A 24,487-nucleotide genomic window follows, 5' to 3' on the forward strand; every position below is an offset into this window, starting at 1 on the left:
GCTCAGTCTGATGGGCTGTTGTGTTGTTGTTAGTGATGCTGGATGAAGGGCTGGTGGACCAGGTGAGCTCAGGTTGAGGGTAGATCCCGTCTGAGCTGCAGGTGATCCTTTGTCCTATTTGTTGGAGACACAGACTGGACCTCGAAAAAATCTAAGAATAAAAAAAACAAAAGAAAAATATATTTCTAAACAAGTCAGAACACAATTTTCCTTTTCTGTTTATTTCATGGTAACATGATTTAATTTAACAAAAATCATGTAAACATGGTGAATTGACTGCTGAGGACTGGGGCAAAGTCATTGTTGGGTTTAGATTTTATTATTGTCATTTGTATATAGGAAATATTTAACCATATATGCTTAGAGGTGTATAATCAATTGTGTAGTGATAGGATGTGTGATCTTTAGCAGGCTGTAAAGGGAGCATGGGAAGAGGTCGTACCTTGTTTTATTGTTTTACGGTAGGATTAACGTAGCTATGTCTGTTTTAGTCTAAGTGCTTTTTTACATATAGATGAACTGTTGGATTTTCCAGACCAGCAGGTTAAGGGAAGTCGTTTATGGACACACACACACACACACACACACACACACACACACACACAGTATTCTTTGTTCACATGTATACCTATGTAAGATGTTATATGTTAATGACCCTATGCATATTCATGTGACCACAATAAAATGAGTGCTATGGGGAACCTGGCTGAGAGTCTGACGAAGATCAAGTGGTGGAACGACACTTGGCTCCAGGCAGGTCTCCCTCATGCATGAGTAACACGAAGAACTTTGGTGCCTTGTGTCTTGCTTTTTGCTGTGTAGCAAGTTGTCCTTAACGTTCCAGCGAATAGGTTTATGCTGCAAACCTATCAGTCATATTCTCAGATGAAGCCTCTTTCCGATTGTTTGAAGCATCTGGGGAAGAGGCTTGTGCGGAGAAGAAAAGGTGAGCGCTACCATCAGTCCTGTGTCATGCCAACAGTAAAGCATCCTGAGACCATTCATGTTAGGGCAGGGATAGCTCAGTAGGTAGAGTGGTGGCCCCATGATCGGAAGGTCGGGGGTTCGACTCCACTGAACGGCTACCCTGAGGTACCCCTGAGCAAGGTACCGTCCCTACACACTGCTCCCCGGGCGCTGCACTGGCGGCTGCCCACTGCTTCACTGGGTGAATGGGTTAAATGCAGAGGAACTATTTCCCTATGGGGACTAACACGCACACTTTACTTTACTTTGGGGTTGCTTCTCATCCAAGGGAGTCTGCTCACAATTTTGCCGCAAAACACATCCATGAATAAAGAATGGTACCAAAACACCCTGCAACAGAGCTACAGATTAAAAATGCCCAAGGCGAAGCACTCAAAAGTCTGGCTGTACTTCACAGCATCTGATGAAGCACCTGGTGATTGATAGCTTGCCGCAAGACCTCACACTGAGCACATCTACTGCGGATGTGGTGCCTGTTATCGGACCCAGAGTTAGCAATATCCCCCAAGAACCCGAAGAGTGGAGTCCTGGCCTCTAGCCCTGCCAGTGTAGCACCGGTTCCAACCAAAGGAGGTATGTTGTATTGTTACGCCCCTAGTCTAGGCGTGTAGGGACGCACATAAGGTTGGAGGAGAGAGAGACAAATCCCCGCCCTGGTTCCCAAGCCAAACATCCAAACCAGTTGTGAGTAAAAAAAAGGTGATTTTATTTAAGGACAAGAAGCATAGCTCCAGGGTGAGCCCAGGCCAAAATAATAAACAAAACCAACTAAGTCCCACCAGAAAAGACTAACTAAACCCTAGGAAAGAAATAGAACAAACAAATGACAGAGCTATCCCTCGCTCCCTGACCCAGAAAACAGGAGAAAACGATTCCAAAAGAAAAGGCAGCTCACCCCTTCCGCTTCAGCCCACGAGTGCCTAAGCTCTCAGCTAATGCACTAGGAGCGGCTTTCACAATTCACACTCACACAAATACACAATATAAGCACAGGCTGGGAAAACCAGGGTCAGGACCGTGACGACTGTCAGGCTACTCGCTCGTTCCACTCTCTCTCTCTCTCTCTTCCTCAGAGCTGTCAGAGCGGCTTTTTGAAGGTGGTCAACCGCTCCATGGTCCAATCAGTTGCTCACGACTCCTCATTAGGGGAGTGTCGGGAGAAAACTCTGCAAAAAACCCAGGAGAAATAAAGACACAATGAGACAAAGTTACTTTCTTTGCTAAACGTGTACACGGGTGAGCTGCTGAGAACAACTCACACCATGGACAGTGGCTTGGCATTTTTTATAGGCACAGAGCACAGAGACAGTGAGAACAGGATAAGAAAATAATAAACAGATAAAATAAAACAACTCCATATAGTCTCGTCAGCAGAGAGCTGGGAGAGATAAAACAATCTAAAACAATATGTCCCAGAAACAATATGTCTTTGCTGGGAAAGTCTAAAAAGACACTTCTAAACTAATCTAACCACAGACAAAGGGCATCTTTGTACATTTAAAAGAAGGTAAAGAAACATAGAATCATTTTTCCTCTAACATATTCCCTCCTGTTTTAACTTATTTTAAATGTGCAAAACAGTTGTCTGAAAAGGTTACTGATTAGTTACGCTTAGCAATTTTCTAATTTTCAAAATGTCAGCATAGCAGAAATGTAAATCATGTGGTAAAAGGATAAAACAATAAAATAATAAAAGAACAAAAGTACAGTAAAGGAAATAACAACAAGAAAAAAATAATAAAACTAAAACTACAAAAATAAAAGGATAAAAACCTTATGTTGTACCTGCATAAGCTACTAATGTGTTAATCAGTGCATGATCACTTGACAAGTCATTTTTAATCACCACGTCATTTATTAGCAGTGTATATGTATTTACATAGGTGAGTAGGCAGCTCCCCCACTGCCCGCGATCCATTGTTCATCACACATACTGGCAGTTGCGCTGCGCTCAGTTTGTTCAGTAGAATGACATCAGGCAGTGGGTCTGAGACTTGGGGCCAGGTCAGTAAGTTGGTCTGTTGTCCCTCACTGAAACAAAGATGAGGAGCCCGGCCAGGGTCAGGGCCACTGCAGTTATTAGGAGCCACCACCTCATGACAGCAGGACACACCCTCCTGTTGTGAGTTGACTTCTCGGCCAGAAAGGCTGTTCCCTCCACCGAGCAAGATCACAACAATTGGGCAAGCCCGCGTCAGTTCAGTTTAGATGGCTTCACTTACTCTCCTGCAGTGGCTCTGATGGATCCAAGATGGTTGTTCCGCTATTTTGCAAGCGGTAGGTGTAGTGAGAAGAACTTGGTATGGTCCCTCCCACCTCGGTGAGCTCCAGTTTTTCCTTTGGAGCACTTTGATCAGAACCCAGTCACCGGGCTGTAATCTGCAAGACACTGGAGAGACATCATCAGGTTGTTGATTATGTACAATGATCTCTTTGTTTTCCAACAGCTTAGACATCCATTCTGCTAATGTGGTTTCTCGGATTGATTGATTTATCTATTGGTTCACTGGTGATGGGCAGTGGGAATGGCCTACCATGAATGATTTCAAATGGAGTTAGTTTCTGGGAGCCCTGCGTTAAACGCATCCACGTTTTCACTAAACCCAAACATTCAGGCCACGGCCTTCCTGTTTCTGCCATGCACTTCCTGAGCCTTTGTTTTATAGTGCCGTTAGTTCTCTCTACAAGGCCTGCACCTTGTGGGTGATATGCACAATGGTGTTTTATGCTGAAACCAAGTGCTTCAGAGACCTTAGTGATGACATCATTTACAAAATGAGTGCCGTTGTCTGATCGTATCAAAGCTGGGATGCCATATGTGGGTATGAAGTGATTACACAGACATTTTGCTACTGAAATTGCATCTGCCTTTTTCACTGGGTAGATTTCCGGCCACTTTGAGAACACATCTATAACCACTAGGGCGTATTTCGACCCTTGACATTCGCTTAGCTCAATAAAATCCATATGAATTGTGTGAAAAGGATAAGGTGGAGTGGGAAAATGGCCTCTTTTTGGTCTCAGGTTTCCCTGAGCATTATATTTTTGACACATCATGCACGTTCTGACAAATTGTTTTGCTGAGGTTTCAAAGTTTACAGTGTAGAAATGAGAGTTGACAATACAGGTCATACCCCCCGTTGACAGATGCGTACAGCCATGTGTCACTAATGCTGCTGTTTTGTGGAGAGATTTTGGCAACACTGGCTTGCCATAGCACATCATTAAGTCGTTTGTCAGAACTGCACCGTGTTTTAGCCATTTTGTCTGTTCGGCTGTGCTTGCTGCTTTTTGTTCATTTTTCAATACATCCAGTGGAATCTGATGTGTGTTTACTGCCATCAATGTGATGTTTGTCATTTGTGCCGCCTGTTTTGCTTCTCTGTCAGCAAAGTTGTTGCCTGTAGTAATGAAAGAGCCGTCAGTTTTGTGTGCCGCACATTTACACAATGCGAGTTGTTGTGGTAAATGTATTACAGTCAGTAGGCGTTGTAACAGGTTGGCATGCTGAACTGGTTTTCCGGTTGATGTAATCATTCCTCTGTTTTGCCAAATTTTTGCAAAATCATGCACAGCAGAGAAAACATACTGGCTGTCTGTATGTATGTTTATTCGCTTGTCTTTGTGCATCTCACATGCGCGTATCACAGCTATCAGCTCAGCGCTCTGTGCAGAATATGAAGAAGTGGTTTTGCTTCTATTATCTTACTGTCTGTGGTCACTGCGTAACCTACACCATTCCGACCGGTGCTGTAAGGTCAAACGCTGTTCCCCTAGCTTCCACAGTTGCTGATCATAAGGTGGATCTGGGCCTGGAGTTTGTTTAGATCTCAGAGTGTTGTGATACTCTGTCGGTTTCTGGAAAGTGGATGTGGCGGGTGTGTGTTGACGGGCCACATCGTGTAGTGCTTTTAGCTCTGGCAAAGCGAGAGTCCAGTAATAATGTGGAACACCGTAGCCTTGAGAGAGACACACACGGCTACTGTTTTCTGTGTTAGTGCTATCTGGCTCTGGTGGGGTGTCATTTAGCATGCACTCAGCAGTCATGCCATTCTTTTCTGGTATTACACCTATCTTAAGTTTTGTCAGAGCGTCTCTACCTAGCAAATTTACTGGACACGACGGGTCATATATGCATTTAATAAAGCACCTGCGGCCACTTGCTGTATGTACTAGTTCTAAAGGGGCAGTTAATTGTTGTACAATTGTGTGGCCACCTGCAAATGAGTCTCTTAGTCTATTGTCAACACGTCAGCCTTATTTTTAAGTTACAGAATGCTTCTTCTTTTTTTTTCTCTTCTCTATAAATGCAACACTACATTTTCACTTAAGGCATTTTTAGATAATTTCTAGTTTTTCAAACAATTCATGCATCTCACACATTTCAAACTTTGAAGTTAGGGTTGTTTCCCATTTATACAGTGGGGCAAAAAAGTATTTAGTCAGCCACCGATTGTGCAAGTTCCCCCACCTAAAATGATGACAGAGGTCAGTAATTTGCACCAGAGGTACACTTCAACTGTGAGAGACAGAATGTGAAAAAAAAAAATCCATGAATTCACATGGTAGGATTTGTAAAGAATTTATTCGTAAATCAGGGTGGAAAATAAGTATTTGGTCAATAACTAAAATACAACTCAATACTTTGTAACATAACCTTTGTTGACAATAACAGAGGTCAAACGTTTACTATAGGTCTTTACCAGGTTTGCACACACAGTAGCTGGTATTTTGGCCCATTCCTCCATGCAGATCTTCTCGAGAGCAGTGATGTTTTGGGGCTGTCGCCGAGCAACACGGACTTTCAACTCCCGCCACAGATTTTCTATGGGGTTGAGGTCTGGAGACTGGCTAGGCCACTCCAGGACTTTCAAATGCTTCTTACGGAGCCACTCCTTTGTTGCCCGGGCGGTGTGTTTTGGATCATTGTCATGTTGGAAGACCCAGCCTCGTTTCATCTTCAAAGTTCTCACTGATGGAAGGAGGTTTTGGCTCAAAATCTCACGATACATGGCCCCATTCATTCTGTCCTTAACACGGATCAGTCGTCCTGTCCCCTTGGCAGAAAAAAAGCCCCATAGCATGATGTTTCCACCCCCATGCTTCACAGTAGGTATGGTGTTCTTGGGATGCAACTCAGTATTCTTCTTCCTCCAAACACGACGAGTTGAGTTTATACCAAAAAGTTCTACTTTGGTTTCATCTGACCACATGACATTCTCCCAATCCTCTGCTGTATCATCCATGTGCTCTCTGGCAAACTTCAGACGGGCCTGGACATGCACTGGCTTCAGCAGCGGAACACGTCTGGCACTGCGGGATTTGATTCCCTGCCGTTGTAGTGTGTTACTGATGGTGACCTTTGTTACTTTGGTCCCAGCTCTCTGCAGGTCATTCACCAGGTCCCCCCGTGTGGTTCTGGGATCTTTGCTCACCGTTCTCATGATCATTTTGACCCCACGGGACGAGATCTTGCGTGGAGCCCCAGATCGAGGGAGATTATCAGTGGTCTTGTATGTCTTCCATTTTCTGATGATTGCTCCCACAGTTGATTTTTTCACACCAAGCTGCTTGCCTATTGTAGATTCACTCTTCCCAGTCTGGTGCAGGTCTACAATACTTTTCCTGGTGTCCTTCGAAAGCTCTTTGGTCTTGGCCATGGCGGAGTTTGGAGTCTGACTGTTTGAGGCTGTGGACAGGTGTCTTTTATACAGATGATGAGTTCAAACAGGTGCCATTCATACAGGTAACGAGTGGGGGACAGAAAAGCTTCTTACAGAAGACGTTACAGGTCTGTGAGAGCCAGAGATTTTCCTTGTTTGAGGTGACCAAATACTTATTTTCCACCCTAATTTACGAATAAATTCTTTACAAATCCTACCATGTGAATTCATGGATTTTTTTTTCACATTCTGTCTCTCACAGTTGAAGTGTACCTCTGGTGCAAATTACTGACCTCTGTCATCATTTTAAGTGGGGGAACTTGCACAATCGGTGGCTGACTAAATACTTTTTTGCCCCACTGTGTGTGTATATATATATATATATATATATTTAAACTTTGCATTGCTCATAGCTCACAGCTCTAAACCTAGGCATTTTTCAATCATATGCCTAATCACTATGTGTCACTGTGATTCTCAAGTATTGTCACAAGTTCATTTAAATTCGTTTCCAAAACCAACAAAATAATCAAACAAAAACAAAAAACATACACGTGTCAGGACACAAAAGAAAAAAGAAAAAATGCTGCCACCCGAACAAGGCAGAAGTCTGCATATGTTGGCTTTTAATAGCATGCAGCTTCTGCTCTAAAAGACACAAATAAATAAAAATAAAAGAAAATGTGTAACATGCTCATCAGCTTAGCAGTGTCTACATATTTAATTCAGCTTCTCAATCCTGTAGTTTTAGCTGTTGTCTACAGGGTTTTGCTTATTGGTTGTTATTATAGGTGTGCTCTATATCTCAGCAATGTGTCATTCTAGAATGATAGATTTCAAGCTGGTCAAGTGCAAGTTTAGTTATTCTCTGTATTGTCTTCATCTCACATGTCATTACACTGAGTTTCAGCAAACCTTAAGCGTGATGCAGACTACTGTTTAACAATTATCCACCTTACATCATAACCGACTAAGGTGCCTCTTCATATTAATATTATGTCATTGTTAATATTATCATCTTTGTCTTATATAACAGCAATAGCATATTATAATATTTTATTAGTGTGTACCATTATACTACTACTGAGCCAATTTGATAGTTAGGATCACCTTATTCAGCAAACAGATAATTTAGAATTCATCCAATCTGCACAGATTTGCTTTTCCTCTCAACACATTTGTGCCTACTGTAACAGCGGATATGTAAAGCTAGCTCATATTCACGTAACATACCGTACAAACCTTTGGCAACTTCCTGTGTGACTGGAAGTAGAATGGTGTAACGATAAACAACTTGATGTATAAAAAGAAGGAAGAAAAAAACCGGAAAACTCATGCTAACGGAGAAAAGGGAGAGAGGACTATTGTTATATTGTACAAATACGAATTGTTCTAGCTCTTACGTTTGTTCGTTGTCTGATACACTGCAATAAATAATAAAGGTCATTCAACAACCCTCAGTTCTGGCCGTCTCAGTTCGACTGGATGCCACACCTACTTTTTTAGACCGATCTTCTGTTTGCCTCATATCAGACCCAACCTGCGGTCACATTTGTTCTCTCTGTTGCATGGCGGACCAGGCAGTTCTATTATAATGTATTATTTATATTTTATTTTGTATCCATCAAGGGCTTCAGGTGATCTGCAGTATCACCATTTTCCCAAGCTGGAGACAGTTACCTTTTCACACACTGTCCTTGGCTGAACAATGACACAGCCTTAATATACCTTATTTATTTTATTAAAATATTTTCGTGTGAATTATTTGCTTTATATTCATTTTATACATTGTGGGCATGGTCATCATGCCAACTGTGTTTCATTGTTAATATCACTTTACAGGTTGTTATCCTTGCTATTATTAATTTCAAATACTCTAAAGATAATTTCTACTGTAATTTTCCCTTTGTTTATCTTTATTTCGTACTTTTTATATTTATATCTACTCAGTGGGGTCTGTTTTCAACCCTTTTAAACTACTTCAAACTACTTTGATCTCTACTTTTCACTTAATAAGGGATTATTACGTTCTTCCTGATATGGGTGGTGCTGCAGATGCGGCTGCAGGAATGGGTGATGGTTTACTAAAAGGATTGTGGGGACTGCACAGTGTCTCGTCTTCTGGTTTTACTAAACTGGCAGTTGAGTTCTATTCTTCTGACTGTTTATATTTTGTTTTCTTAAATTTCTCAATTTACAGACACTGTTTTGTCCGGCGTCTGGACTTTTCTCACCACTGCTCGTCAGCAGGAGTGAGTTTTAATTTCACTTGCTTGATTACCCATCTTATTTATGTATTTACTTATTTTTGTTTAAGTAATATATACACGATACAGCTGCTATCACTTTCGCTGGTATTAGAGACGAGAGTGGTTGCTCACACGCCCTTCGACTTTCGGACTAGTTCCGAAAGCGGTGTGAACTTTACGAGACGGAACTCGACCGTTCTCTCAACTCACCAGCACGTCAGTGAACAGCAGTAAAAGAAAAACACAGTAGGAGCAGCTCAGTCTCTTATTGGACCGCGAAAATTCAGCTTGCTCCGTTAATTAAAACAATACACACACACATTCACATTCACACCTATTTGCGCGACCTGAACCCTTATCGTAAGGGGAGCTACCAGTCCTTCTGTGGACGAGCTACTTACTCTCTAGACCCAGTCTAGACCCAGCTGGGGAGCTACCCAGAGCTCCAAACCGTAAACCCACAAAAATGGGGAGCTACCAGTCGACGAGCTACTTCCACTATTTTAAATTCCCTGAATTTAAAATACGCTTTTACGCAAGATTGTGTCAGTGTGTCTGTATCTACCTGGTCAGTGTTGCCGGATCTGGTCCACCTCGATCGGGCCCCACCGCCGTGGGTTGCTTTCTAAGACGTTGGCCAAGACCCGAATTTAACGCTCTTGGACTTTTATCACACACCTAGTGTGTGAGCTGTCGACAGTCATGCAACGTGGACTGGTCACGGAGATGGGACACGATGGAGGTGCTCCGGCTCCGAAGGACCAAGAAATGTTGGGAGAAAACTCTGCAAGAAACCCAGGAGAAATAAAGACACAATGAGACAAAGTTACTTTCTTTATCAAACGTGTACACGGGTGAGCTGCGAAGAACAACTCACACCATGGACAGTGGCTTGGCATTTTTTATAGGCACAGAGCACAGAGACTGAGAACAGGATAAGAAAATAATAAACAGATAAAATAAAACAACTCCATATATGGTGCTAGTCTCGTCAGCAGAGAGCTGGGAGAGATAAAACAATCTAAAACAATATGTCCCAGAAACAATATGTCTTTGCTGGGAAAGTCTAAAACGACACTTCTAAACCAATCTAACCACAGACAAAGGGCATCTTTGTACATTTAAAAGAAGGTAAAGAAACATAGAATCATTTTTCCTCTAACAGGGAGGGACCTGGAAAAAGTCTTAAGCACAGTACAGAAAACACAGACAGAAAACAGCCCACACAGTCCTCATGGCCACAGCCGTAACACCCTCCTTCCCAAAATCAAAGACATCTCCTTGATAAATGGCCTGTATAGGACCCCAAAGCGCTTTACATATCCAGTCATCCACCCATTCACACACTCACACACTGGTGATGGCAAGCTACATTGTAGCTACAGCCACCCTGGGGCGCACTGATTGATAGATGTTTTGGATAAGGCGTCCGCTAGCACGTTCTCAGTGCCCTTTTTATGACGGATTTCCAAATTGAAGTCCTGCACCAGGAGGGACCACCTCATCAGCCTTTGGTTCGAGTTCTGCATCCGCATTAGGAATACCAAGGGATTGTGGTCGGTATAAACAATTACAGGCCAGGGACTGCCACCGACATACACCTCGAAATGCTGCAATGCGAACAGCAGAGAGAGAGCCTCTTTCTCAATCGTACTGTACCCCCGCTGATGGACATTAAATTTCTTTGAGAAATAGCCGATCGGGTGATCCACACCATGACGGTCCTCCTGTAGCAACACGGCACCTGCCCCGTTTGCACTGGCGTCCACTTCCAACTTAAAAGGGCGTGCAAAATCAGGGGCAGCCAGCACTGGCGCACTGCACAGGAGAGTCTTAACTGCTAGAAACGCACTCTGACACGTAGAGGACCACACAAAAGGTTTCAACACACTAGTGAGGCTAGTGAGGGGTGCGACCACTTCCGCGAAGTTTTGACAGAAACCCCGGTAGTAGCCCACCATGCCGAGGAAACAGCGAAGCTCACGCCTAGTCTGAGGGGCAGGAAAGTCCAGGATGGCCTGGATTTTGGCCGAGATAGGGCGCACTTGCCCCCGACCCACCTGCTTTCCTAAGTACGTCACCATGGCTTTACCAAAATCACACTTGGCGAGGTTGAGGGATGCCTTTTCCAAGTGATGGAACACATCAGTGAGTGTCTCCATATGCTCTGACCAGGTGTCGGAATAGACGACAATGTCATCTAAATACACTTCACACTTGCAGACGCCGCCCAGCACGATATTCATGAGCCGTTGAAATGTGGCGGGAGCGTTGCGCAACCCGAAAGGCATGACAGTGTACTGGAGAAAATGGTCAGGAGTAACAAAAGCAGAGATTTCGGCCGCACGTGATGTTAGGGGAACTTGCCAATAGCCCTTTAACAAGTCCAGCTTAGTAACGAACGTCGCAGAACCGACCCTATCGACACAATCCTCCATTCTGGGAAGAGGATTGGAGTCAGGTTTGGTCACGCTGTTCACCTTCCGAAAATCCGTACAAAACCGTGGGGTCTTATCCGCTTTAGGCACTAGGAGACACGGGGAACTCCACGCACTAGAGCTAGGGACAGCAAGAGAATTTTCCAACAGATAAAAGACTTCTGTCTGGAAAAGAGCACGCTTAGTTGGATTCACCCGGTAGGCATGCGGTTTGATTGGAGGATGGTCCCCCACATCGATATCATGCTCCAACACGGTGGTACAGGATGGAGTGTCCGAGAAAAGATTAGGATGATTTTCAATCAACCGACACACGTCATTTCGGACATCATCGTCTACCCCAGTGAAATGTGACCTTAAATCACGTAGGATTTCAGAATTCCTAAGTCGTGCGCAGCCCACAGGACAACCGAAAACCAAATCGTCATCCACTGGGTCATACTGAGTTTCAAAAACTGGCACCACAGTCGCAACTGTAGAATTTTTTATTAATATCTTTAAAACGATAGCAGCACAAACGTTTGATAACACTTTTGTTGGATTTGAAGAAGGTGGGGGGGCCAACTTCACTCACATGAATAGGGAGGATGGAGTAGGTTGAAGTTTATTATATTGATCATTTTTGCTGAACTATGAAATATTTTGGGTGCAGTGTATTTTTTGCATACAGGTATAACAATAATAATAACTTTACTGTTTTTTTTTTAACTTGAGTATGAAGTTATACAAAAAGCAGCAAGATATTTAAAAAACAGTTTTATTGATTAAAAAGCACACTATCGGATTCATATCGGTATTAGCAGATATCCAAATTTATGATATCGGTATCGCACATAAAAAAGTGGTCGACCCCTCAGGGTTAAAATGTAACTAGGTGGATATTTTCATTGACATCATGTGTTTACATCACATAAGGTTTCTCCTCAGTGTGGGTGATAGGGTTGTAGCTTGAACCTACTCGCTGGAATGTTGAAGACAATATAATTACACAGCAAGCAAAACACGAAGTAGGCAAAGTTCTTCATGTTTCTCGTGCACGGGAGAGAACCGGACAAACACCGTTCCTTCGCTTGACCCCAGTTGCTCTCGACCGCTCCCTCGTAACACTGCTCTTTTATTGAGGTTACATGAATATGCATAGGTTCATTAACATACGACGTCTACATACAAACAAAGAGTACCGTGTGTGTGTGTGTGTGTGTGTGTGTGTGTGTGTGTGTGTGTGTGGGGTCAGAGTGTGACCCCATAAATGACTTCCCTAAACCTGCTGGTCTGGAAGTCCAGCAGTTCATCTAAACAAAAGGCACTTAGCCTAAAACAAACACAGCCATGTTTATCCTACCATAAAACAATAAAACAAGGTACGACCTCTTCTCATGCTCCCAGGATGTAGGTGTGCATTCCAGTGTGGAATACACACCAAGTCTTTACAGCCTGCTAAAGATCACACATCCTATCACTACACAATCGATTATACACCTCAAAGCATATATGGTTAAATATTTCTAAGCATAAATGACAATCAACAATACAAAACCTAACAGTGGGTAAACGTGTTGTTGCAAGCTTGAGTCTGTTGTAAACTGTTTGCCACAGCAGTACACAAGATGTCTGGTGTGAATGCGTAGGTGTCTATTTTGGCTCTCTATGTGGCTGTATCACACTGATGTTTGCACAGAGCAGACAATGACGTGAATGTTTTGGCACATTGGTAACAGTGAAACAGTTTTTTAGTAACGTGGGATCGTTTGTGTTTGGAGTATGAAATGACATTCCTGAAGCTCTTGTCACACTGGTCACAGCTGTAGTTTCCTTCCATGTGTGTATGTTCATGATTGTTACGACTACCTGAATGTGAGAAGCTTTTGTCACAGTGTCTGCACTTGTATGGTTTCTCTCCTGTGTGGACTCGTTTGTGTGTTTTAAGCCCACCTGCAGTAATGAAAGATGACCCACACTGATCACAGAGGTGCTTTTTAACCCCGCTGTGAATCAGTTCATGTCGCTTTAAGACAGTTATTGTGTGGAAGCTTCTCCCACATTCTTTGCAGTTTTTCAGTTTGTCTCCAGTGTGTTTACGCTGATGTACTTTTAGACTGTCTTTTCGACTGAAAGCTTTTCCACAAAGGTCACAACGAAAGTCTTTCCCGCCACCACAGCGATGACAGGGTTGAGAACTGGATCCATCTGTGTCGCTCTGCTTCTAAACAAAGACACAAAGACAGTGTAAATCAGTCCTTCAACATTTTCATCATGAACGTCGCCTGAAATAAAGAGCATCTCTGCAGACGTCCAATTACATTTTACTGTTTCAGTTAACACAGTTTACTGGGCTGCAATAACTACAATACTACCACCATAATACTACAGTAATACTAAAATCATAACTGAAGTGAAAATCTGAATAATCACTCAGAGCTTGCTTTTCCATGCATTAGGATTGCTAACATGCTAACACAGTTTAATGAGCAGAGTTGTTCCAAACAGTCAGGCTAAAATGACAAGATAACAATATAAATACATACCTCACAGTAACTGCACTTGTAGAGTCTCTTTCTGGTGTGAATCTGTTGGTGTCGTCTCAGGTAACCTGGAGCTTTAAAAGTCTTTTCACACAGGTCACATTTATAAGGTCTCTCCTCAGTGTGGGTAAACATGTGGCGTTGTAAGTGTGTGTCTTTAGCAAAGTGTTTGCCACACTGACCACAGCAGTACACATCTTCTCTGGTGTGAATGCGTAGGTGTGCATTTCGGCTTCCACTCTGGCTGAAAGTTTTTCCACAGATGTCACAGCTGTATGCCTTAATTCCAGAGTGGGTAACTAGATGCCTCTGTAAGCTGGCACTGTGAGTGAAAGCTCTGCCACACTGATCACAGCTGTACGCTTTAACTCCACTGTGGATGAGTTGGTGTTTTTTTAGAACATCCTTCCAAGAAAAAGTCTTTCCACACAACTCACAGCTGTACGCTTTAACTCCACTGTGGATGAGTTGGTGTGATTTTAGTGAAGCCTTCACAGTAAAACCCTTCCCACACTCGTCACAGGTGTGTGTTTTCTCTCTCTTTCTTCTGTGAGGTTTGTCGGCCTCCTGAGAGCGCTGACTTCTCGCTCCATGTTGGTCCTGCAGTGACAGAGATACAAACAGAGGCAGTGAGTGAAATGCAGTCGTGGAACAAACTCAACCTTCAAACTCCCTCCATTAACACTAGTTTTAAACCTGAAGGTGGAGTGTGGCACCAAACACCTTAAAGGTCTCTTATCCCCACCTGCTGGTAGTTCTAACACATTACATCCAACCTGCTGTTAAAAATAATTCATGACTGTTCAAACACTAAAATCAAGCCCATCCCTCCTGCTGTACACAGTTATTAATGCTAGCATGCTAACACACTCAGAAAAGTATAAATGTTTACCAAGTCTATACTTTTATGTTTCCTATTATATATTTCTATCATTTTGTCATTTTTCAATATTAATAATTACAATGTAACATTTAAAAGTTGATTCAGTGAAGGAAAATATTTTACTTTTGCTCCCTACATTAGAAAAAGAAAATTGTATTTTGTACTCCTTACATTTGCAAAACAGATGTGTTACTTTTAAGGCATCTGAGGGGTTTATTTCATCACTGCAGGCATCAAACATCAAACCAACTTGAGAAACAGGAAAAGTAAGACATGAAAGACAATCCTGATCGTGTACTAATCACCAGGGTTTGAAACATAAAAAGAGATGAAAGAGGCAAAACTGTGAGTCATAGTCAGGAGTTAAAGTGAGACGTTGTTCTTCTTTCTTTTTTGCACAGCGCCTGAACAAACAGGTAATTTCAAATGCAGCGTTTCTATCAACAAACATCAGCAAACACACAAACTGTTTGTGTGCAGTTTGTCTCACAGTGTGTTGCTGGCTAAAGGTCGAGCTGCTGTACATCACAGGGAGAGAAAAGAAAGAGAGCTAACTTCACTCAGAGATGGAGAAAGTAAGACACACAGGACAGGAGAGGAAGAAGAGAGGTTAGATTTAAAGGGAAGGACTGCTCAGTGGGATTCGATCAACTGGAGATTAAAGTTTACATGTAAGTCCTCATGTGTTGAAATCAGATATTGAGTCTGTACATGTGACATTGTGTTTTTTCAGGTTGTGAAAGATGCTGCAAAATAATCTGAGGCAGACTAACTGTGTTATTTAAAGACTGCATGAAGATCCTCTGCAGGTTAATGCAGGATAAACAGGTTCGTTTGCTGAACTGTGATGGATTTAAAGTAAAGAACAGTGTGTGACTGGTGCACAGTGACTGTGGTGCTCATGTCACAGTTAGATTACATCAAGTGTAGCAGAGATTCATTTAAACTGAAGCTCATGATGCTGACATTCATTCACTGAGTTCCACCTTCATACCAACAGTATAGTGTCTAATATAAAGACAGTGTACTGTCAGTGTAGAGGATGGAAACCAGCCAGGACAGCTCATGAAACATCTGCTGACATCTGGTTGAATTCAGTTGTGTACATCCACAGAGAGCAGCAGGTCAGCTGATCACAGCCTGTACTTGAAGAAAATCTACTGGAGCTCTCAACAGAAATTATTGTGAGCTGTGATTCTTTTCCCCACGCTGAGCCACTACAGCTGATTTTAGGGTTCCCACCTGCTCAATCCCACTTTAACCTCTTCCCTGCTCATGTTCCTGTTTAGAGGCAAAGTCACCCTCTACAGTGTAGGCAACAGAAAATACACATATGTTTTATTTTCCTTCATTTTCTACTTAACTGATAAAACAGAGAACCTTTATTAGAAAGAAATAGTTTGTATTTGATCTACTAATATTATTTTATTATTATATTAATATAGTACAACATTCAGTTAGTTTTGGATAAAAACGTTCTTCGAGGAGCTACTTTTACTACTGTTCCTCAGCCCTCAGCCTTAACACTGGCTCTCCACAAGGCTGTGTACTGAGTCCCCTACTGTACACTCTGTACACACATGACTGTGTTAGTTTCCACCCAGACAACGCAGTCATCAAGTTTGCAGATGATACCACTGTGGTGGGGCTCATCAGAGCTGAAGTTCAGAGGCTTTCAGATTGGTGTGTAGATAACAACCTGGACCTCAATACCACCAAGACAAAAGAACTGGCAGTTGATTTCAGAAGGAGGAAGTCTGAGCTGCAGCCTGTCAGCATCAACGGGGAGTGTGTGGAAAGGGTCTCCAGTTTCAAGTTTCTGGGTATGCACGTAGACACAGACCTCCAATGGAGCTCTTACATCTCTGCAGTTTTAAAGAAGGCCCAACAGCGTCTCCACTTTCTGAGAATCCTCAGAAAAATGGACCCGAAGAAGGAGCTGCTGACCGTCTTCTACCGCTGCTCCATTGAAAGTGTGCTGACATATTGCATCGGTGTGTGGTTCTCCAGCTGCACCACAGCACAGAGAAAGGCACTCCAGAGGGTCATCAATATGGCCCAAAAAATCATTGGACATCCTCTTCCCTCCCTGAAGGACCTGTACAGCACTCGCGTCTCAAGAGGGCACGCAGCATCCTACGGGACGGTACACACCCAGGACACCGGCTGTTGAAGCTGCTACCATCTGGCAGGAGGTTCAGGCTGCTGAGGTCCCGAACAAATGGACCCAAGGACAGCTTTTACAACAGGACGATAGCCCTAAACAGCGCTAACAGCTGACCTGACTGACTACCTACCTGGACTTTTTTTTTTTTGGAAAGGGGGGGGGGGGGGGGGGGGGGGGTTTACAACGGTAAAATCAGTATCATATATATTATTATATTTATAACAAGGTGCAATAATAACAGTGTGCAATACAAATACACTTGTTCTTCTTTATTATACTGTGTTGTGTTGTTTGTGCTGCGTTGTGATGTGTCAAATCTTGTCGTGTTGTGTTACATGTAGTGCAGACGTAGGACAGTTTTCCAATTTCATTGTACTACTGTACTATGTATGACTGTGCAATGACAATAAAGAGTTAACTTAATAGTAAAGAAAAACAATTGCTTGTGACTTCTTAATGTTTGTAAACACAATTTAAAAATATATAATAATATACAACACAGTGATATAACAGGTTGGGAGGATGAGAGTTTTAGACGTGACTGATTATTTGGTGAAACTGTGATATTTTCCTCACCTCCTGTGTTGAGCTCATTGTTTCCTCTGTAGTGACTCAGCTGAGTCCAGATGGCTGAAAATGTTCCTCTGCTGCTCCGTCAGACTCTTCTCCTCCTGCTGATCAGCTGGGACACAAAACAGATCTTTGTTAGGCTCCACACTGCACTGAAGAGTCAAAGTGTCTCATATGTTCATCTGACAACACAAAGTACAAATTTCACTCTGATTGCTTGTAGAAATCTGGTGAGACGTGTTGTGCTGCAAAGTGAGGAAACTCTCTCACTCACTTATACTTCAGGAGGAACTTTGTGACATTGGCTCTAATATTCTAAGCAGCCCTTTACTATGACAGGGCCAGAAAGTCCTATTTGAAGGTTTGGGAGAAGGACCATGTTAAAGGTGGATTGGGGTTTATACACTTTGTTATGATACAGGTAAGGCTGTAAGAGCCTGAGAAGGTGTCCTGAATGAACCTCTAAAACCAGTTTTCAGCTAACGACTCTGCTTCAGTCTGGAAAACAGCAACTACAAGTTTAAAGACTCCATCAACAATTCACACCCAGCAACTAGGGCTGAACGATATATCGCATTTGCGATAATATCGCGACATGATCAAGTGCAATTTTCTAACCGCAAAGGCTGCGATTATACTCTGGACATGTCCAAATTCATGGGCTGCATCCTCCTGAGGCCGCATTTGTAGACCGATTACGTCACAGCGACGTGCCGAAGGCTGTCCAAATTACTACCATATCCCAGAATTCATAGCGCGGCCCAGCCAAACTCCAGTTTCCAGCAATGGCGGCCGCTACTAAGTTTTAAAATTACTCATACTAATCTTTCTGGGTCACAAAATAAACTTTTAACATATTTTCAGGCGAGAAAGTAGTTGTGTAAACATCAAATATCTGCTCGGTTTATCAAGATATCCCATATTTGCAAAAGTGCTTCGACGTTTTCAGAGGCGTCTGCTACCCACCAGCTCGACAGCTAGCCGGGAGCTCGAGGGTTACTGATGCGGCCGAGAACGGCACAACTCCCGGCACATCATTTTCAGATCACCGCGGAGTTTCGCTGCTCGGGTTAAACGTAATATATAAGTCACTTAGACAACCTAAAAATGTTATTGTTGGGCTTTTTTCAGTGTTTTGTTTGTTCGTGAGTAAATCGGTTTGGCTGAGATTAAAGTTATTAGATTAGATAAAATAAAACTTTATTAATCCCCCGGGTGGGTTCCTCCTTGGTTTTCACACAGCTGACTAAACGTCAAACAGAAAACTTATTAAACAGAAGTATGAGACAGTCGAGAATTTACACCAGTGTCTGGTTATATTTTAGATAGCAAGAAGCAGACGGTCGAGTTTATTAAACTCCACCGAGACAGCGGTGACGCTAATCAGAACTAGACCGTCCAATTTCACGCCTTTAAACTTTAAAGGCGTGTTTGTGTGTGTGTTTATACAATTGCTATTATGTTTGCACTTTATGTGTAATGTTACTGACTGCAGAGATCAGTAAGATGTGTGTATTTTTTATTTATTAGTTTTATTTATTTAATATTATTTTTTAATTGAATGACTGTCTAGTAGTTCACAGATGTCGAAAAACTGAGTGTGGTAAAGCCACTGATTTTTTTTATGTATATTTCTGCAATCTGCACATTGTACTGACTTTCATTTTAATGTTTACACCAGGGTTCCTTGTCAGCACTTTATGCTCAGATGTTTGTAAGCTAAAAATAAACTATTGTGTATGTTCAAATATACTGTTGTGATTGAAGAAGTTAAATAAAAATGTCAGTCATCAATTCATGCATCACCTCATGTCATCATAACAGAGGTCTGTCTTCCAGGAAAGAACAGTTTAAAATTAATGTAATATAGTATTGGCCATACTATATGATGTATTGCTTGTCTTTGTTTAATAATACAGAAGACAAAGACCTTAAAAAATAATCGCATATCGCATCGCAATCGCAATATTGGGGCAAAAAATCGCAATTAGATTATTTTCCATAATCGTTCAGCCCTACCAGCAACAGCCTGAACAGCTCCTCCTGTGGTTTCCACAAACAGGGACAGACCTGTTACTCCCCCACCCCACACTTTCCACACCTTCAGCCCCCCAGTTCCACCCCCCACCCCAACCATTCATAATAACAGAGGCCCACACCTGATCACCACTTCACAAGTCTCTCCAGCCCCCATGGTGCCGCTCTCCAAACTCCACCATTCTCCAAAGTTTGCATCTTTTCATCTGGACGTAGCTTTTTGTGGGAGAAACATTTCCTCACTCATCTACGTGACTTCTTCAGTTTCAGCTGACTGCAGGTTTCCTCAATCTTCAACAGAACATTTACATAATGACTGAAACGAGCACCACTGAAGGAACAATGGGCTGGGAGGTCAGTTATTGAGCATTAATATGCAAATTCTCATGAACATTGATCAACAACCACTGATCAAAGCTCATTCATCAAATGCTGTGATTGCAGCGACTCCCCAACTCTCTGAATGGTACTCATGGCCATTGATCAGCGGTCTTTGATTAATGAGCTTTGATCAGTGGTTTCAGCGCTTCCCTTCCTGCTTTGACTGCAGCTGTGTTTGACACAGGAAGACATTTTTACATTCTTCACACTCTCCTGCACATTAACCACCACAATATATTTTATTCTCTGTGCTTTCAAATATGAACACTGTTTACTTTCATCTCTGTTTCATTAGTTTTTGTTAACATCTTCCTGTGCATCACTTTACAGCAGCCACACTCATTAAAATGAGACTTTGTAGGAGTTCACTTCCTCTCATGTGTTCATCCACAGCAGCTGGACAATAAAGTTTATTGTGACCCTGATACTGCAGCAGATCGCTCTCATCCATTTCCTGTTATCACTTCAAATAGAAACGAGGCTGTAGAGGTTTGGTGCAGGCAGAAAAACAGCTGCAGGGACAATGAAAAGACTTTTCTGCTCCAACTTCTCCCAGCATGCTGAGCTAATGATTAGTTGGTGTTTTTCTCCAAACACTCTCTCACTCTTCTCTCAAAGACACCGAGGAGAGCAGCAGAAGACCTCATTCAGGAGCTAAACTCAACATGAACTGAACTCACAGTAAAGTTAGCTCGGTGCTTACCTTTAGATGAGCCCACAAACCGAGAGAAACTCCGCGATGAAGCTGCAACTCTTTCCAAACACAGGAAACAGATCAGGGAGCAGAGACCCACGTGGTTCACGCTGATCTCAGCTACGATCCAGGAGACAAGGGTGGGCAGATCGATGCAGATATCGATCCAAAAGTCGCTACTACTTTATTCTCTTTGAATGAAAAAACAGCTCTCTGTGCAAACGCCTCTCGTGGAGCATTCTTACTTTGTTCCGCCCAATGACTGTAGAAAACATGGACGACGCGACAGCGCCTTCTTCTTATTCTTCTGTATAGGGTTTATTGGCGGTTGGCAAACAGCAAAATGGTGCATTACCGCCACCAACTGGTGTGGAATGTGACAAAATAAAATAAAATATTCAAATTCTCCCGAATTCTTCCCCTGGAGCATCTTCCTTGGAGGGTTCAACCCGGGGTTGTGGTCATGGCATATTAAGGGCTCTGTTGGCTCTCAGGTGACTGTTTCCTCGTGGCTGCGTGCAACGGGGCTGGGGGAAGGTCTGTGCTGACGGACGTGGGTTACTGACCTGGTAGCCTGGCTGCCCCTGGTTGGGTCCGGGAGGGGCGTGGGATTCTGGGGGTGCTCCGTCTCTGGGCTGGGGCCCTTGCTGGGCCTTGGGGGCTTGCGTCCTGGTTGGTGTGTTGCCAGGGTTGTGGGCGGGTGGATGTATAGGGGCCCAGCCCTGGCGCAGGGTCCACTAGTGCATCAATTCAACTGGTGGGGGAGGTTGTTACACCTTGCAGGAGCTCTCCTCTCTTCAGGAACTCATTATGCAGGAGGGGGAGATACAGGAGAGGTGGAGGAAAATCTCAGCCTGGGCGTCGATTGTCTTGTGTAGTCTGGAAGATGAGTGGATGATGGGGTGGGTGCAGTTTTCTCTGTGGTGGGGTTAGGTGGACTGTCCCGGGCTCTGTGGGGCCAAGCGACGTTGTTGAACTGGGCCCCGGTCCGGATGGGCCTGGGCCCCCTTTCCCTGGCGGGTTGCAGAGTATGGGGGTGCCTACTGGGGTCAGCGGGGGAGCTGGCCCCAGGGAGGGGTCACGTGCCCCTCCCTTCCTTCCCTCCCCATACCCAGCTGCCTCCATCTTCCTGCTCCACCACAATCACCCACACATGCAGGGCCTTGGGGTAAAGGTGTGTCACCAGGGTGCAGGGGAGGCATCCCCCCTCTGTCCCCTTCTGGCTGCCTGTGCCTCAATTTTATCCCACAACTTAGACATTCACATTACTCACACTCTCATTACACATACATATAGGATCTTGGGGGTGGGCACGATACACGGACTCCAAAAGACCATCAGGGTGTACAACCTCACCCCTGGCGTCGTGTCCCACCTCTCAATTTTAAATACACGTAGACATTGAGGGCTATCAGGAGGGGCTATGCGCTTACCTGCTGCTCTCTGGCAGGTAGCTCCATGCCCTTCTGGGTTTTAAATGCACCTTAGAACACACATGCATCAACACTGCATATGAGCAGGCGGAGGGAGGTTTGGAGTCTTCACACACCCCGTTCTCTGCAGCCTGCTGGAGCGGGGGGCTAGGAGGAGGAGTTGGCCATCCGACTGGGGTCTGGAATGTGGGGCCTCCCTGCTGCTGCGGCAGTCTGCTTCTCCCCACCGCAGGGAAACACCACCTGGGTCTGGGTGCATTTTCCCCCTCCAGGGGGACCCGGTTCTTAGAGTATGCTTGGGGAGTGTGATCGTGTGTACAGTGTCTCTCTATGTCTGTCTCCACGTTGGGTGAGTGTTGAGTAATTGCATATGAGAGCATGAGGGTGGGAGCTCACGGGCACGTCTCTGCAACCCCCCCTGGCTTCTGCTCCGCGACTGCTGAGTGAGCCCTCATCTGGGACTCTCCTCAGCTCTTTGTGGGACAGTGGCGCGGCTGCCCCTCTGTTGGTCTTCCTTGGTCTCTTGTGTTCTGGGGGCCTCTGGATGTCTGGAGTTTGATCTCCTCCATACCTGCTTCATGCCCTGGAGGACGGGGCTGTGGCTCCTCACACCCTCTAGCAGACCATTACATGAAGGAACCTTTTAAATACAAGCACGCTCATGCTCACAGGTGTACACACAGGTGCTCACACACACAAACTACACCCTTTTTGGCTCCTCAAAGTACACCGTGCGCTGTCGATCTTACGCGCTGCACAATAATGTTTAATATTTAATATTTACTGTTATATTCCCATAGATCATCATGATGATCGTCACTGATCCTTTTCCCCACCTTGATATTAAATCCAGGAACTATAAATGCTATCCCACTTTGGTTGGCTGTATTCTTTGATGCAACTGTGTAGATTTTGACATAAATCTACACAGTTGCAGGAATATACTGATTAATATATTCCTGCACTGTATGTGAATTTAAGATAACACCCTTCTCCTTGGTCTTTTTGTTTAACAATGTGAAATCTACTACTGCATCAGGGAGCATCCATGGTGGTATTGTAGGCAACGGTACTGTTTGATGTATGTTTATCTTGTCCAGATTAAGTTCAGCTGTTTTCTGTCCCACTGTCCACCCAAAGCTCTTCAATTGCGTTTTCTCTTTTTCCCAGCATGGTTGGAAAACAGGTTTTGTCAGATGATCGTGACCATGTCCTTGTAAACTTGCCCAGTAATTCAATATCAGTTGCTCTCTTCTTATTTGAAATGGCATTTCCCCCATTTCAGCCCGTACTGCTGCTGCAGCTGTTGTTTTGAATACAACTGAGCAAAGTCTAGTATTTTAAAAGGTAATGAAATCTTTCATCAGCTTCATAACCTTTAACCCTGTATTAGTGTTATTGTTTTTGAAACTGACCTGTAATGTTGTCTGTCATCACTGTCAGTGCTGTATGTTTAATGTCACTGTGGCTTCTGTGAATCTGTTTTACTGTTTCTGAACTCTCGCGTCTTCTGTTTACAGTCTTTGGTTAGAGAAGCGCTTTTAGCTGCTTATCAGAGGAAAATGTACTTCCTGAACAAAAATGCCCCCTAGAGGCTGAAGACGGCAATGCATATATCATGTTTTAGATTTTTTTTTGTTTCTGTTTATGCATAACAGTAAAATGTTTAGGATGTTGTGGGGATAAAAACAAACACTTCAGTCAATCCACACTGGGACCCTGAAATGTGTGAAGATCTAAATATTTGTCAAAGTAAGATTTATAATATTTGATGTATAACTGTGTTTTATAGGGAAAAACCAAAAGAAGGTTGAGTATAGAGAGAAATAACAGAGTAAAAGAGATTAATGAAATATTACACAGACATAAAGAATCCTATTTTAAAATCAGTCACTCCTGTTAAAGATATTATTAGAATATGTTTACATATCTCTAAATAACATTTACCCAGCAATAACACAACTTGGAAACTCCCATTGTAAATTAGTGCTATATATAAAAGGAAATACATACATGCATTAATAAAAAATAAAAAACAATTTAATGACATTAATATAACCACTAAGAAAACCTAACTCATCGAATCAAACTCAGCCTGCACAGTAAAATACAGTCAAATCGATCAAAAACTGAACTGATGACTTCCTACTTAGAGACTCATTTCAGTTCAGTGATGGTGGATTATAACCTCCATTCAAATCATTCAAAAAAGAGAAGAAGAAACTGTAGAACATGTTATATTACACTGTGAGAAGGTAAATGATCCAAAACCTCAGTAACATAAAAATGAAACTGGATCTTATTGATTTACTGCAAAGTTAAGAAGTGAAATTGATCAGGCCTTATTCCAGTTTTTAAAAGAGAGTAAATTGTTGCTGGTCGACGCTCCAGTTCACACTCCACACCAGTTGGTGGCGGTAATTCATCATTTTGTTGTTTGACAACCGCAAATACAATAAACGA

The 24,487-nt window shown here is 43.2% G+C and overlaps 1 protein-coding gene across 3 annotated transcripts; it reads right to left on the reverse strand.

Moving 5' to 3' along the window:
- Positions 1 to 21: 21 nt before the first annotated feature.
- LOC146566971 (uncharacterized) lies at positions 22 to 20,884 on the reverse strand. Of its 3 annotated transcripts, none has more exons than XM_085286638.1 (5): positions 20,601 to 20,884; positions 17,486 to 17,591; positions 13,863 to 14,459; positions 13,270 to 13,540; positions 22 to 151 (listed from the first exon to the last, which is right to left on the reverse strand). In XM_085286638.1, exons 2-5 carry the CDS (start codon positions 17,501 to 17,503, stop codon positions 69 to 71), a joined length of 969 nt encoding a protein of 322 aa, XP_085142764.1. In that variant the 5' UTR covers positions 17,504 to 17,591; positions 20,601 to 20,884; the 3' UTR covers positions 22 to 68. The 3 variants fall into 3 exon arrangements, with proteins under 3 accessions (XP_085142764.1, XP_085142763.1, XP_085142762.1); XM_085286637.1 differs by lacking the exon at positions 22 to 151 and adding an exon at positions 6,979 to 9,683; XM_085286636.1 differs by lacking the exon at positions 22 to 151 and having other exon boundaries at positions 11,836 to 13,540.
- Positions 20,885 to 24,487: the final 3,603 nt, after the last annotated feature.

Source organism: Mchenga conophoros, linkage group LG9 (assembly GCF_057382185.1).
Source record: "Mchenga conophoros isolate Kocher_MC1m ecotype Shallow Benthic linkage group LG9, M_conophoros_male_GT1.1, whole genome shotgun sequence".
NCBI lineage: Eukaryota > Metazoa > Chordata > Actinopteri > Cichliformes > Cichlidae > Mchenga > Mchenga conophoros.